Raw genomic sequence first — 14,454 nt, 5'->3', positions numbered from 1 at the left:
CACATTCACTCATTAGTAAAACAATTAAATTGATTTAGCTAAATCTATTCCCGCCATGGCGTTGATGGACGCGGTTATCATATCGACAAAACTCTCGAAGCATCGTTAGCAACAACTGTCTGAACACGTTCTAGTTATTATTTTATTTTAACCTCGACAGCACTTTGTAGTGGAAGGAAAACCAGGACTCGGTCTTCTCTTTGCATGTCGGTGTCTCTTTAAGAAAACATGCAGAAACTATTGGAGATAAAAACACATTTCAGGCTTTAAAATAAGGTTAAAACTGCAGAGAACTATTGAGACGGGAAGGTGAGAACCTGGTGCTCAAGACGTCCCTCCTGTGCTGCACTACGAGCAGACTGAACCTGCATGTGGAGCTCTAGCGCCCCCCCCTGGTCTAAACCCACAGTGCAGTCAGTCCATCGAGAGCATCACTTCAAACACTTTGTTTGTAAAAAGCTTTAAATGTCACAAACTCCAGACCGTGTTGTAAAATCAAAGTTTGTGTTTTAAAGCGGTTCTCATCATTAGATTGAGCATCAGTGTTACTGCTTTAGTCCAGTGGGTCCCAACCTAGGGGTCTGGCCCCTCCAAAGGGCCACTAGATACATCTGAGGGGTCCTGAAGAGTTTAATGAAGTTCTGCTGTATTCTAAAGTTTATGTTAATTATTTCATAATGTAAAATCTTAATTTGTGTGAATTGATGTCGTGGAATAGAAATATAAAATAGCTTAAAGTTTAATAGTGCTATTAGTATTTTAATACAAAGTTAACATTAACTATCAGTATCAACATATGCATGAACAACATACTCACGCTCTGCAATACAGACGCTTTATATTCTCTTCCTCAAATGTGCAATAAAGTGATTATATAGTATTTTCCTTCTTTATTAGACCTTTAGTGTTGGATTCTGTATTGCACTTCTTTCCTGCTGATGTATCTTGGTGCACTGTCCACTTTGCTGCTGTAATCCTGCAAACGTCACCTCTGAGGGATTAATGAAGGATTATTTTATTTCCTCTATTCTCCCACGAAACAAAACAAAGAACACGTCTCTGAGATGATCCTGGTGAAAACCTGCAGCCGCTGACTGTTGTACATCAGTGGATGTATTGCTTAGTTTCCTTTTAAAGTGCATTGATTATTTGGTCATTTACTGCAAAGCCAGAGACATAAATACTGTATAGAGTTAGTATTATGGTCTGGCATCATAGCAGGAAAACCAAAGGCGAGACAAATTAATTTGTGAGGCACCTTTAAACAAAAAGGTGATTCAAAGTTCATTATGTCAGACGTGATCAATATGAATATCTGCTGTATAGTTTCCTCATAACTGTGTCTTCTTTCAGCATTATAGAAAAAACAGCTTCATATTTAGTATTAATAGCATTTAAAGCTGCAGCCAACGATTACTTTTAGGATCGGTGACAATCGTCACTCTTTCATCTATTAGCAGTATCATTAATGCACTATGAAAAAACACACAATTAAAACATTCCTTTAAAGCACATTTTACCCCTAAACAATGAATACAGAGTAACGTCACTCAGGGTAATATAACAGCTAGAGTTCAACTTTAGTGTGAATAACACTGACTCTCCTACTAATGACAGTTTATAACAGTTATAGTCACTTCAGTGGGACTTGAGTCCTAAGTCAACATCTCTTTCATTGTTATTTATAACAGTCGCACATTCATTTTCTCCGGATCAACTCATTGATTAGTTGACTGCTTTTTTCTTTATCTTTTATATTTAAACAATAAAACAGAACAAATCAGGAAATGAAACAAAGATTTTCTTGGAATGTTGTCCCAGCATAAACACATAATAATAATAATAATAATAATGATACAAATTAAGATAAGAAAGCCTTCTTTTCAGCTGTTTTAGCATCTTAATCAATGAGACAGTTGATCGTCATATAAACGGTCCCTGGAGAACTCTTGCTCTTCTAAAGCACCGTTCCCTGATGCTCATCCTGCTCGTTCTTCTCTAATTTTCTAACCACAAATGCACCGACCATGACTCCCATCGGCTGTACTGAACCGGTGTCCTACCTGCTGGACTTGTTGGGCCTCCTCCACGTCTGCTGCAGCTCCTCACGTCAGACCAGCAGCTCTGAGCAGCATCAACACTCACCGGCTCCACTTTTATAGTCCTGCATCCTGCAGCTCCAGACAGAACCAGCCCCCTTCGATTGATCCGAAACCTTGAAAAGAAGGAAATAAACACATTGTCATCGACGGTGCTCTTTGTTGGCGCTTCTGTCCGAAGAGTGATTCACATCCGAGCGGCCCGACATCAATCGGCGCGCTATTAAGAGACGCTCCTGTCGTTTGCAAGGTTATCAATGCGACGACTTTGACTCGACGCCGCGGTCGATAGCATTAACAAGTAGCCTACAACTGCACTTATTTCCTGTTGGGGCTCGAGGATGAAAGTTCAACACGCTGATTGGAATGAAAATGACGATGCAGTCAAAAGAACTTTATTGTTGTTGCGGGAGGGGGGGGGGGGGGGGAGGCCACCATGATTATTCAAACGTCTTGAGGACTATTGAGCTGCCAGAACAAGCAGCAGAGTCGACTGTTTGAAAGTTATAGCTGCTTTCACGCCGTGAAAAGGAAGTGGAAGGAGGGGGGGGGGGCTGTCTCGGGGGGCCCCGTCACCGATAATTAGCGATCAATCAGGAATTAGTTTAAGAGCTGGAAAAGAACACAGAGAGCACTATTAGATTGCAAAGATTCACTGCTCTCCAATAATTGCTTTGGATTTTTAAAAGGAAGCCGAGGTCCCCGTTTGTTGACCCGCAGTGTCTCATCACTCCGATCGTGACTCCTTAAAGCCAAATCCACTTTTAAATGTTTGCTCACTTATTTTTGTTTACAGTGCATATTAATAATTAGCCGTGACGTTCGTCTGCTGGCTCAACGGATCAATTACTCTCTCGCAGAAAGTTGACGGCAGTACTAACTTTGTAACATATAGATCACATAACACAGTACTCAGGTAATAAATACAAATAAAGTATTTAAGACAGACCAGACGGCGACCTCCGGTTTTGAAGAGTGGAGTCAAAGCTTCACGTGTTAAAGCTGCATTCTCTCTAATGTCCACCAGGGGGCGACTCCTCTGGTTGTATAGAAGTCTATGAGAAAATGACTCTACTTCTCTCTTGATTTATTACCTCAGTAAACATTGTAAACATGAGTTTATGGTCTCAATCTCTAGTTTCAAGTCTTCTTCAATACAGCATGATGTTCATTTAGTAAATGATGGTCCATTTAGAGTCACACAGACCATAAAGCAGGGGATGCTTTAGGGGCGGGGCTACACAGTGATTGACAGATGGGAGACTGGGAGTTGTCCTTGTTTTCGTCTTACAACTTTAACCCTTTCACAGTGTGTTTTCAAGTAGCCTTCAGTTGTACTTAGCTCCGCCCTCTCGGGTGATAGGATGGTGGCTGCCGAAACACAGATCTCTTCTTACAGTCTATGATTCTTCTAAAGTGTATCCTCTGAGGGGAACTGCAGACTCAGCAGACTGCATATTAAAGCTAACAGTTAACTATGCTAACAGAGCTGACAGTGTTAAGAGTGTCATAGAGGCATCAGTGGCTCCACTCGCCTCTTCCTCCTGCGTTCACCTGTCCACCAGGTGTCCTCGGTGTGCTTCAGTCCTGCACACTCGTCTCTAATCAGCCCTCTCATCAGATCCCTGCCTCCTCAGCTGCTCCTCCTCATTAATCAGACTCCAGAGGGAGTTTTTCTTCTCTGTGCTTCCGTGTTCTTACATTCACCTCTCCTTCTTTCTTTGTGCTCTTTCCTTTTTCCCTATTTTCCACATTTCCTTCTTTCCTCCCCTCTACACTTCTTTTTATCCTTCCATTGCCGTACTTTTTTAAAATCCCCTTCTCCCTTTCCTTCCTTCCTTCCTTCCTTCCTTTAGTACATCCTTTTTGCTCTCCTTCACTCTTCAACTGAGGAGGAAACTCCACAAAATGATTTTTCCTTTTTCTGCAGCTGTTCTTCTTTCTTTAAAGCCCGTAAACATCGTGAGAGGACCCTTTAATTCTCCTGATAGTTCAGGAATGTGAGGGCTGATAACATGAAGGTGTCAAATGAAGTAGAACCTCACAGTGATTGTTGCCATCGAGGAGATTTAAATGTTGTTCGACAGCAAATGAATCAGGTCACCGGTGCGGAGGTTGTTTCAGGACGTGACCGGAGGTGAACTGGGTTTGTTGCATGACGGAGCAGTTCCACACCCGAGGTGGTAATGAGCAGGCTGACGTGGCTGACTGGGACGCTTCAATGCAACAGAGGATGCAAAGTGTGATAATGATAATATTATGTGGATTAGATTAGATTTTAAGAAGCACAAAACCTCCCTGTTGTGCAGCTCAGCGCTGCCACATTGTGGCGGATTAGAACGTCAGAATATCACGAGTCTAATAAGACGACTGTTGATTTGAACCATTTCAAATGGTTTTAAGAGTTTGATATTAGATCTAAAATATAGAATTCATTTCAGTTTGATGAGCATTTGTTTGCTTAATATCGTTAACTTGAATGCATTTAATAACAACAGTGTTTGTTTTGTTCTGAGAAGCTCAGTTACAGGAAGTAAGGGCAGAAACATGTGTAATTTGAACACATTGGAACACAAGGTGCCATATAGTGATGTAATCATTCACTCACCGGTAAAGAGCCGGGTGTCGACGTCCTGCTCTACCTCCTGAGCCACAGACGCCCCCAAATAATGAATTACATTTGTGTTTTTGTCTATTTTTATGTGTTTTCTGAACTTGCTTAACACATGCAAAGCTTCTCAAATAACCTGATTTTGTAAGTGTCCTGAAATGAAAGTCTCACTGCTGATTCTCATGTTACTTCTTCAGTGTGTCCGTTGTTCCTTGTACATGGTTTCCTCATTCATCAGAACATAGAGTCCTGTTTCGTCGGTGTAATGTTTGATTCTGTTATTGTTTTCAGCGTGATGTAATCTGTGGAGGAGAGCTCTCAGGGTTCCTGACCAGCAGTAGACTCACAACACCCCCCCGAGGCTCTTCTGTTCAAATCTTCAGGATCTCAACTACTGCTGAACTCTCACACGAGGCCGAATCCGAGCAGAAAGCAGACTATCGGTGTCATCGGTGTTACATTCATCAGCTCGTCCGAAACAAGACCCCGAAATGTGCAACACGTTACACGTCCGCCTCATAATGTGGAAATACGTTCATTTCTCTACAGCTTGTTCTGTTGCCACCAGAAGGTCAAAGAAATCACTGAAGTTAGATTTAAATTGATGTTTACTTGACTGTCCCCTAAAACGATGTAAAGAGGCTGTAATTTCTCCACATTCATTTCAAATACACAACGGAGAGCGTCTCTGTCCAGACTCCAGAGGATAAACCGGCAAGTTTACATTCAAACAAGTGTGTTTTACTGGGAATCTTATTTTGGAGTTCTGAAAGTAAAAATGTTCCACTACGGGACTCGTATATATGTCTTAAGTTGCGATGCGTTGAGCTCTCGAGGGCCAACGTAGGTTCAGCCTCTGAGGATGCTGCACGCAAAACACCGACAAAGTCATCAATGTGTCATCAATGAGCGGAAATATGTGTCACTAGAAACTGAATCATTTATATTTTACTTAAACTTGAATAGTTGAATTAAAAAAACGGAAGAATAGGAAGTTTGGAACTGAACCTTTTATGGAATTGAGTTTAGTTGCTCTGAAACTGTATTTGACCACATTCAAGGTCCAGGTGAACCTTAGAATGGCATGTACCAAACACTGGCTGTAACCTGTGTAACCTGTGTAACCTGTGTACCGGCAGCACTGGGTGTAACCTGTGTAATGGTGTTAATGGTCCAACCAACAACTGCAAACTCAATTCCCTCACAAAGCTATGTCATACATGTGCGTTGACATTTGCAGGATCCTGCTCATCAAAATGTCCAAATCATTGCTGAATAAAATAACATATTTCTTTTTTTACAATAAACACTTGAAATGAGGAAGGCACTTGTAAATGACAAAGAAGTACAAGTGGTACATTTGTACCTCTTTACTTAAGATTTCATTAAACTTATTTATTTTTTACAAAATGTACCAAAACACGAGCGAAGAGGAACATCTTGGCTTGATAAGAATAAATATGACAAATTGAAATCATACCCTCTAAACTAAAAAGGCAAATACTATTACTAATATATATTATATACATATTACATTATTATTATATATATTTAGCCAAGGCTGATCTATAGAGGGAACCATAGAATACCTTTGATTGAACATGTTCTTACTCTGAATAAAACATGTTTTAATTCTGAGTCCTTTAGTCGAAGGGTGAACTGCCTTCCCTTGAGTTTGAGGAAGATGTGTCACTGTTGCTTCATCTGTGCTTTGTTCATTGTTGCACATGTCATCCTGTGACCTGTGAGAACACTTTGGGATGTTAAATGACTCAGCTGGGTATCAGCCCGATGTGTGTGACGATTGGTTGTTTCAGAGCTATAAAAGCAACTAGAGCAGGAGTCCGGACAACAGGAGCCGGAGCTAACTGAAGGAGGAAGGACTTCCCATCACATCTCTCGCACCCTCACAGGTCAGTTACTGGTTAGAGTGGGGAGGAACAGGTCATACTGTAGGCGTATGGGTTACCTGTCGTTGGCTCTGATGCAGTTAAAAGGTTCACACATTTTACTTTGACTATTAGCAGTAAAAGGATTAAAGTCCTGTACTGAGACGTGGACGAAAACTTGTTGTAAAACGTAAAATCTCGTAATAACTTGTGCTAAACTAAGGCAGCGTTTTTCCTGCTTTTGTAAAACATCTTTGTAACTTCTTTAAGGCTGATTTGTTTTCTTCCTGGTGTTCAGCAGCATGATGACTCCCGCTCTCCTCTCTGCAGCGCTGCTGCTGCTGCTGCTTCCTGGAGCTCCAGCTGAAAGTAAGCTTCAAAATGTTTTTAATTAAAACTCAATGCAAACATGTCCATAGCTATCGAGAATCTATATTATTGCAGTTATAGGATATTGTTTGGCCTGCTTATGTTAACATTTGATTGTTCACTTTTGTAGTAACTTTGACCTCCTTTATTTTCAGATTCTAATCAGACTCCCATCAGTATCCACGTTTCAAACTCTGTGACAAACGCTCCCATTCAGACCTACTCCACCTACGTGGTGTACAGAGGAATCCTTCTGGGTGCAATGAGGAGACTGCAGGCCTCAAACGTAGGCTTCAGGTATGAGATCATCACATCATTCATAAACGAGTGAAGCCGCGAGGAACACTGGCGTTAAAGTCACGTGTCTGAATGACAATTCTTTCTAAATACCGCCTCCCGTCGTCCTCGCAGTTTCACGTACACAGAGGATCCAAACTACGGCCCGTTCCTGGAGAGTGTGAACGGTTTGGCCGGATGTTCGGCTGATCGAACCTACTGGGAGCTGCTGGTCAACAGAGCGAACGAGACCATCAGGCCGGATGTCGGTGAGTCAACCTCTGTCTCTTTTTGTTTTTTTACAGTCGTCCTTGCTGTAAATCAGATTATAATCTTGTGTTTTTTGTGTGCAGGTATCGGGTGTTACATTCCGTGTGCAAACGAAACAATCGTCCTGAACTTTAACAAGTACTAAAAGGATCAACAGCCGCTGGGAACCAACATGGGATCAAAGCCAGAAACCTGTGTGATTGTGTTCTTCAAAGATTAACCGAAGCCCATTTGTGTGTCATATCTAATACAAACAGTGTGATGAATACACATGCAGGAAGGAACAACTAACAAGGGACCTGCTGACTTTACTTTGTGTTAATTTTTAATGATGATCTCAGGGAATCTACCGCCAACTTATATTTCCTGCTTGGTAACAGATACTTCCTCATGATGATTTCTTCATATTACTTTGGGTGTGTGGTTACATAGTCTCTTACTTCAAGCTTTGTTTGAATAAAGACAAAAATAAAAATCTTCTTTACAGCATGAAATCTGTTCATTAATTGGCTGGTAAAGTGATTCATTATTTGTAGCCTACGATCTGATTCTTCTCCCTAAAAGTATATTAAGTTTAGATTTTGTTAAAAAGAAAAGTATCTTACTTTAAATGTACAGTTGTTCCAGAAGGGGAGTTCTGAATGTTCATGAAGTTGATTAAAATCATCACAAAACGACCCTCCTGGTCCTCAAAGGAGTCCCTCTAGAGCAGCGGTCTCAAACTCAAGGCCCGCGGCCGAATCCGGCCCGCCACGTTATTTTATGTGGCCCGCGAATCCGCCAGCAAAAAAAAAAAGAATTAAAAGTTAGACTTGATTATAAAAATATCCCCACAGTCAAAATTATGAGACAAAAAGTCAAAGTTATGAGATACTTAAACGCAGTCATAGAAGCAGCTCATCATAGGTTACATTTGACATATAAATGTATCGTGAGTACATTGAATACAACTTTAAACGTGGCTTTACAACACATGAAATACTTCACGTGGGGTTGTGCAAACGCACCCTTGAAAGGATTTTAAGCTTTGAACAGAGTTATTGTAATAACTTGTGTTTGATATTTGTCTTTGCTATTGTCTGTAATAGTTTGATAGAGTAATGTGGGTTTATTAACCCTAAATTAAAAGGATTTAAGTTATAACAGAGACAGTTATTTACCAATGTGTTTGGAGTAGTTACATTTACACAGTCTGACATTTACAACCGGCCCTCTGAGGACCGTGATGCTGATGTGGCCCAGAGTGAAGATGAGTTTGAGACCCCTGCTCTAGATGCTGTGCAGAGATACAATGAAGAGGCTTTAAAAATGTGTCAGGACCTTAACCTTAAGTCAAAGTTGTAAATATTTAAAAGTATGAATATGTTCAGTTTCTCTTACTTTTACTCTAATTAATTTGTGATTCCAACACATTTAAAAAGCCAAAACATCTGCAGCATTCAGAGTGTTTTTTAAAGGCTCAGTTCACTTAAATAAAAATAAAATAAAAAAACATACTTTGGCTATTTAGCCGTATGGATAGAGGTGATTTCACATTTATTCATCTCCCTGATGATAGATCAGCTCAATGCTCTCCTGAGGAGAGGGTGGAGCCCTCTGGTCAGAATGTAGATTCCTCTAACTACCCTGGACCTCAGCCCCTTACAGGCAATTTAATGGAATTTCATTTCTGGTTCTCTCAGGTCTACGGTCATTTTCTCTATTTTTGAATATTTTCCTAAATGCAGTGTTTAATACATTTTCTTATAACCTGACACCCGAGTGTTTCATATCAAAAAGTACAGAAACAAAGTCAGCTTAGGTGGTTAAAATGTGTCCCAAAGCACTGTTTAAAGACGACATATGGCCCTAAAGCTGAAAAGTTGAAGTCTGATTGTTGAATTCTCTAATGAAACCATTCCTTCACTCATGGTAATCAATTGTTTTGGTGCTTGAAATGGACCTCATGTGCACAAAAGTAGTGTAATATATAAATATATAAAAGTATCGTCTGTTACTCTACTTTTACCATTGAGGCTCTGAGATCAAAAGGAACAGAATAATGACTTCATACATATCAAGCTGCATGGGATGTGTGCAATAAAAAAAAGTGACATTCAAAAAGTTGATTGTCCTTCAGTCAGACTACTTAGACTGCCGAAACCAGGCTGATCTAATCTAACCAAGTAGTTTTATTTAACTACTTTTAATTAAAATTTCAACAAGGAGACCGCTATTCATTCCCCGTGTGAAACAAGAAGTCAATGTTGATTTATTTGTCTCTTGACTTGCGTATTTCTGTAGTTATTTTAATTCAAACCACGATCTTTTCCTAAACCTAAGTAGTTTTGTTGTCTAAACTTAAATAAGTAGTTTAGTTGTCTAAACTTAAATAAGTAGTTTAGTTGTCTAAACCTAAATAAGTAGTTTTGTTGTCTAAACTTAAATAAGTAGTTTAGTTGTCTAAACCTAACTAAGTAGTGTTGTTGTCTAAACCTAAATAAGTAGTTTTGTTGTCTAAACCTAAATAAGTAGTGTTGTTGTCTAAACCTACATAAGTAGTGTTGTTGTCTAAACCTAAAGAAGTAGTTTTGTTGTCTAAACCTAAATAAGTAGTGTTGTTGTCTAAATCTACATAAGTAGTGTTGTTGTCTAAACCTAAATAAGTAGTTTAGTTGTCTAAACCTAAATAAGTAGTTTAGTTGTCTAAACCTAAATAAGTAGTTTAGTTGTCTAAACCTAAATAAGTAGTGTTGTTGTCTAAACCTAAAGAAGTAGTTTTGTTGTCTAAACCTAAATAAGTAGTGTTGTTGTCTAAACCTACATAAGTAGTGTTGTTGTCTAAACCTAAATAAGTAGTTTAGTTGTCTAAACCTAAATAAGTAGTTTAGTTGTCTAAACCTAAATAAGTAGTTTAGTTGTCTAAACCTAAATAAGTAGTGTTGTTGTCTAAACCTAAAGAAGTAGTTTCCTGTAAAGACAGAAGTTTATTTTGAAAAGACTATATTCATGAAACGAGCTGGAATTGTAGAAAAATGCACAAAAATGAGGAGTAACTTGGAAGACTATTTTATTCAGACGACATTGTTGCTCAACATCAAACACAGATTCATGTTGTGTGGTTGTTCGTCATCAAACAGTCGACTGACTCTTCACCATTTTGTAAATTTCAGGATGATTCGCTGATGTGCACTGGGAATGTAACATCCAATACCTGCAAACAAAAAGTAAAAGAAGTTGTGTCGTTTATTATAATCTGATTTACAGGAAGATTACAACAGAAGAGACCGACTGACAGACGTCCGCTCAGTGGACTCACCAACGTCAGGTTTGATGGTTTTGCCGTCTGGAGTCTCGACCAGCAGCTCCCAGTATGTGTGGTCTTCATCGTTTCCAGCCACTCCGTTCACGCTCTCCAGGTACGGACCGTAGTTTAAATCCTCACTGTAGGTGAACCTGCAGGACCGAAGGACCCAACACGTTACTTTCAATGTGGGCAACGGCTGCTGTCGCTACGAGATTGTCATCAGGTGGCAGGTTGCTTTTATCAGAACAAAATAATTCTCCGAATTCTAATCCGACTAGTTGGAAGAACTAAAACAATCCACACTTCAATGTGTTTTTGTTTAGATTTCTGAAATAAAGTCTGTGTTTAACACAAGCTGAAGAGAATTGAAGGTTTAATTCTCTGATATAAAACAGGTCAGTAAATATCCCTCTGGTGAATTAAGAAGCTTTTACGTCTTTAAAAGGGTCTAAAGGAGACGACTAAACGTCCTCACTAGGAGATTATCTTGATGAACAAAACGTGTAAGTATTATAAATGTGTGTCTGCCACGAAGACTATTTTCTGTAATAATCCAAAATCCAATGGAAGAATGAAGTTGGCAGATTCAAGTTGGATTCATGGTTGGTTTTCAAAAATACTTCCTCCCTGTTTGTTTCATAAAACAAAGGTGTCTTTAATTTTTGTTTCGTAAAAGTGTATTAATGTATTCTGATGTTAGCGTAGGCACATTGTTTAACTCCATATGCCATGGGTAACCCCGTAGAGACCACATATGGTGTGATGTCTGCCCATATAAACTGTAAATGCTTCACTCACTGACGTCCAGCTCTGATTCATAAGAACCAGAGTCGGTGAATCTTAAAAGAGTAATGAAGCCTGAAATGCAGAGTTTCACTTCCCTCTCTGGTTGAAACGTGAACGTCTGCTGCTCCTTTGACACAAAGATGTGACCGAATAGAAACAGTTATTCATCTCACCGGCTCAAAGTTTGGTTAGTTTAGCTCAGCTGCTTGTCACAAATAATGAAGAAGCAACTCATCAGTAAATGTAATTCAAAGGGTTGCATGTACACAGCATTTCCTGCTCTGAGCACAAATGATCTCGAGGGAATTCAAAATTTAAATTATTTCAGTATTTTGTGAGATGCCAAAGAATCACTATTGCAGAGTTTAAGGTGATTTTGCAAATACAGTTCCATATTATTTTTAAAAACCTTGTGACTCTCAGGTGACGACAGATGTTACGATCTTACTTGAAGTTTGCATTGGAGGCGCTGAGTCTCTTCAGAGCACCCAGCAGGATGCCTCTCTGCTCCACATGTGTGCTGAAAGTCACAGGTTTGGTTTGTAGTAAGCTGTTCTCCACCACCACGTCAAGGGGAACCGGTTCACTCGCTGAATGTTTGGTGACAAGGGGAGATAGAAGCAGAGGGAAGATATGATATGTTGATATCCAGTAAAAAGAAACTAAAATCATTCAAGCTTGTGTTTTATCCTGAAGCTTACCTTGAGTCAGAGTCCCAGGAAGCTGCAGCAGCAGCAGAGCTGCAGAGAGCAGAGCAGTCATCATCATCACGGCCGAGGCTGACGCTCACTCTTCTGTTTTTATTCCAGTCCTCACTGTTTGCATGCTGGAGCAGAGTGACCTGTGTTGATCTTAGATTGAAAGAAAAGAAGCTGATAACGTTTTCCATTGAGCTAATTCAAATGTCACCTTGAAGGTTATGAAATAATATTTGTTCTGCAAAATGTGTTAAACTGTACGACAAAACAATGACCTTCAGAAATACTGCATGATGTCAAGATGCTCCCTGGATGGGTGTTTTATTAAGGTTGCATATGTTTCTAAGTGGTGGTGACTGGTGAAGAGAGAGTGAGAAGCAAGATAAATCCTTTTTACTGGAGGTGACATGTGAAAACTAGAGCTAAAAGAGCAGATGACCCATATAAATCATATATCTTATTTTCAACCATGACCACAACTGTTCCCTAATCTTAACAAGTAGTTGTTGTGCTTAAAGTCATGACAGGGAACATTCATTTTGTGTTGTCTTCATCATGTTTTCTCCACTGGAAGGGCACCTTACAGGCACTTCATCATGTTTTCTCCACTGGAAGGGCACCTTAAAGGCACTTCATTGTGTTTTCTCCACTGGAAGGGCAACTTAAAGGCACTTCATTGTGTTTTCTCCACTGGAAGGGCAGCCTTTTGCTGCGTTTCTGATGAACAGGGGAGCACTAAGGGGTGTGGTTGCCTCCCCTCTGAGTCCACCGGTGCCTCTCTCCATCCCCTAGTACAGTGGTTCTTAACCTCTTAACCCCCCAGAATAATAAGGTTGGTGTTTGCTAACCCTAAGAGTTGTCTAATGTGCTCCATGTGGATTTTTGAAGCAATGTGTGACTTTTTAATCTTCCCGTGACTCGCTGGAAATCCCCCGTCAGACTCTCATGTGCATTCACACACAAATTCACTCAATACAATCTATTCTGAGGCAGATTATGTCACTGATACAGGCGATGTATGTGAAAAATATTCCCCAGTCTAAGATATGTTATTTGATTCTTAATATGTTTATATATATATATATATATATATTATTGTGTCCTGACCCCCAGGTTGAGAACCACTGCCTCAGTAGCAGAGAGAGTGGGGGCAGAAGGTTTGTTTAGTTGAATATGTTAGTGACTCATTGATTTTTTTATCTGACTGATGTTTGTGCCGGTTACAATTTATGGCGCTGAACATGAGTCTGAAATATCAGGAGCCTAAATGTGCTGATTATTGATGGATCCACGGCGCTGTCCGTGGTGCTGAAGCAGCAGACAGATTTGTAATTGCCACTTTTTCTCTTTCAGTTTCATCTCAAATATTCTCTAAACTAACATACGTAACAGAGAAACTATTCTATTAAAGATGATCTGTTTTTTCTGTTTAATGTCACAGTTGCTTGTCGTCAGCTTTGTGAAACGGTGGTACGGTGCTGGTGATAGATTGTTTGATGCTGATGCATTACCCGGACGATCAAAGTACATTCATATCGTGGGAATAAGATCCATATAAATTATATTATGGGAACCAGCCGGTTCAGTTTATTTAGCACAATACATCAATAAGATAATATGAAGATCTCTATACAATGTGGCACACCCTTTGATATAGTCTTGTAAGTGAGGTACTTTACCAGCAGAGGTCTCTGTAGACCGCCAGGACTTTTCATTCTAACCTGAGGAAATCTAAAAGACTTTCTATTGCTGAGACACTTATGAAGCAATACACCACAATACTAATACATTTAATAAGCTATAGTGTTTTGTTGTTGGTGTAAGAGCACAATGCTTCTAATGTCAATACAGCAGAATAAAATAAGAAACTTGGGTAAAGGTTTGAATACCTGAACCTTCGCCTTAACTGGTCATTGATGAATGTCATTAAAGTACATTTCCGAGAGTCAACAAGCCTTTTATTAGTTATTAAAATAAACACACAAAAAACTGTTTTTATATTGCGCCAAATTTTTAAATCTGCGTCTTTGTACTCTTCTTATCAGTTTTCCTTTGTGACGCCACTACTTTACTTTCAGATTTTGTCGTCTCTAAGATAGACCAAGTAAACGTTTCCTCATGAGCCAAAAGAGTTATTGTATATCAGTTTCAAGTTATTATCAGATTAACA

At 39.6% G+C, this 14,454-nt stretch overlaps 1 protein-coding gene across 1 annotated transcript; it reads left to right on the top strand.

The window, feature by feature from the left end:
* Positions 1–6,572: 6,572 nt before the first annotated feature.
* Positions 6,573–7,879, top strand: LOC306700728 (transcobalamin-1-like). Its single transcript, XM_079165822.1, has 5 exons — positions 6,573–6,623; positions 6,898–6,968; positions 7,124–7,265; positions 7,380–7,513; positions 7,598–7,879. Exons 2-5 carry the CDS (start codon positions 6,902–6,904, stop codon positions 7,657–7,659), a joined length of 405 nt encoding a protein of 134 aa, XP_079021948.1. The 5' UTR covers positions 6,573–6,623; positions 6,898–6,901; the 3' UTR covers positions 7,660–7,879.
* Positions 7,880–14,454: the final 6,575 nt, after the last annotated feature.

This window comes from Pholis gunnellus (assembly GCF_910591455.1).
Source record: "Pholis gunnellus genome assembly, chromosome: 9".
Lineage (NCBI taxonomy): Eukaryota > Metazoa > Chordata > Actinopteri > Perciformes > Pholidae > Pholis > Pholis gunnellus.
The sequence above is the reverse complement of the archived record's forward strand: the minus strand, read 5'-3'. Positions and strand labels throughout refer to the sequence as shown.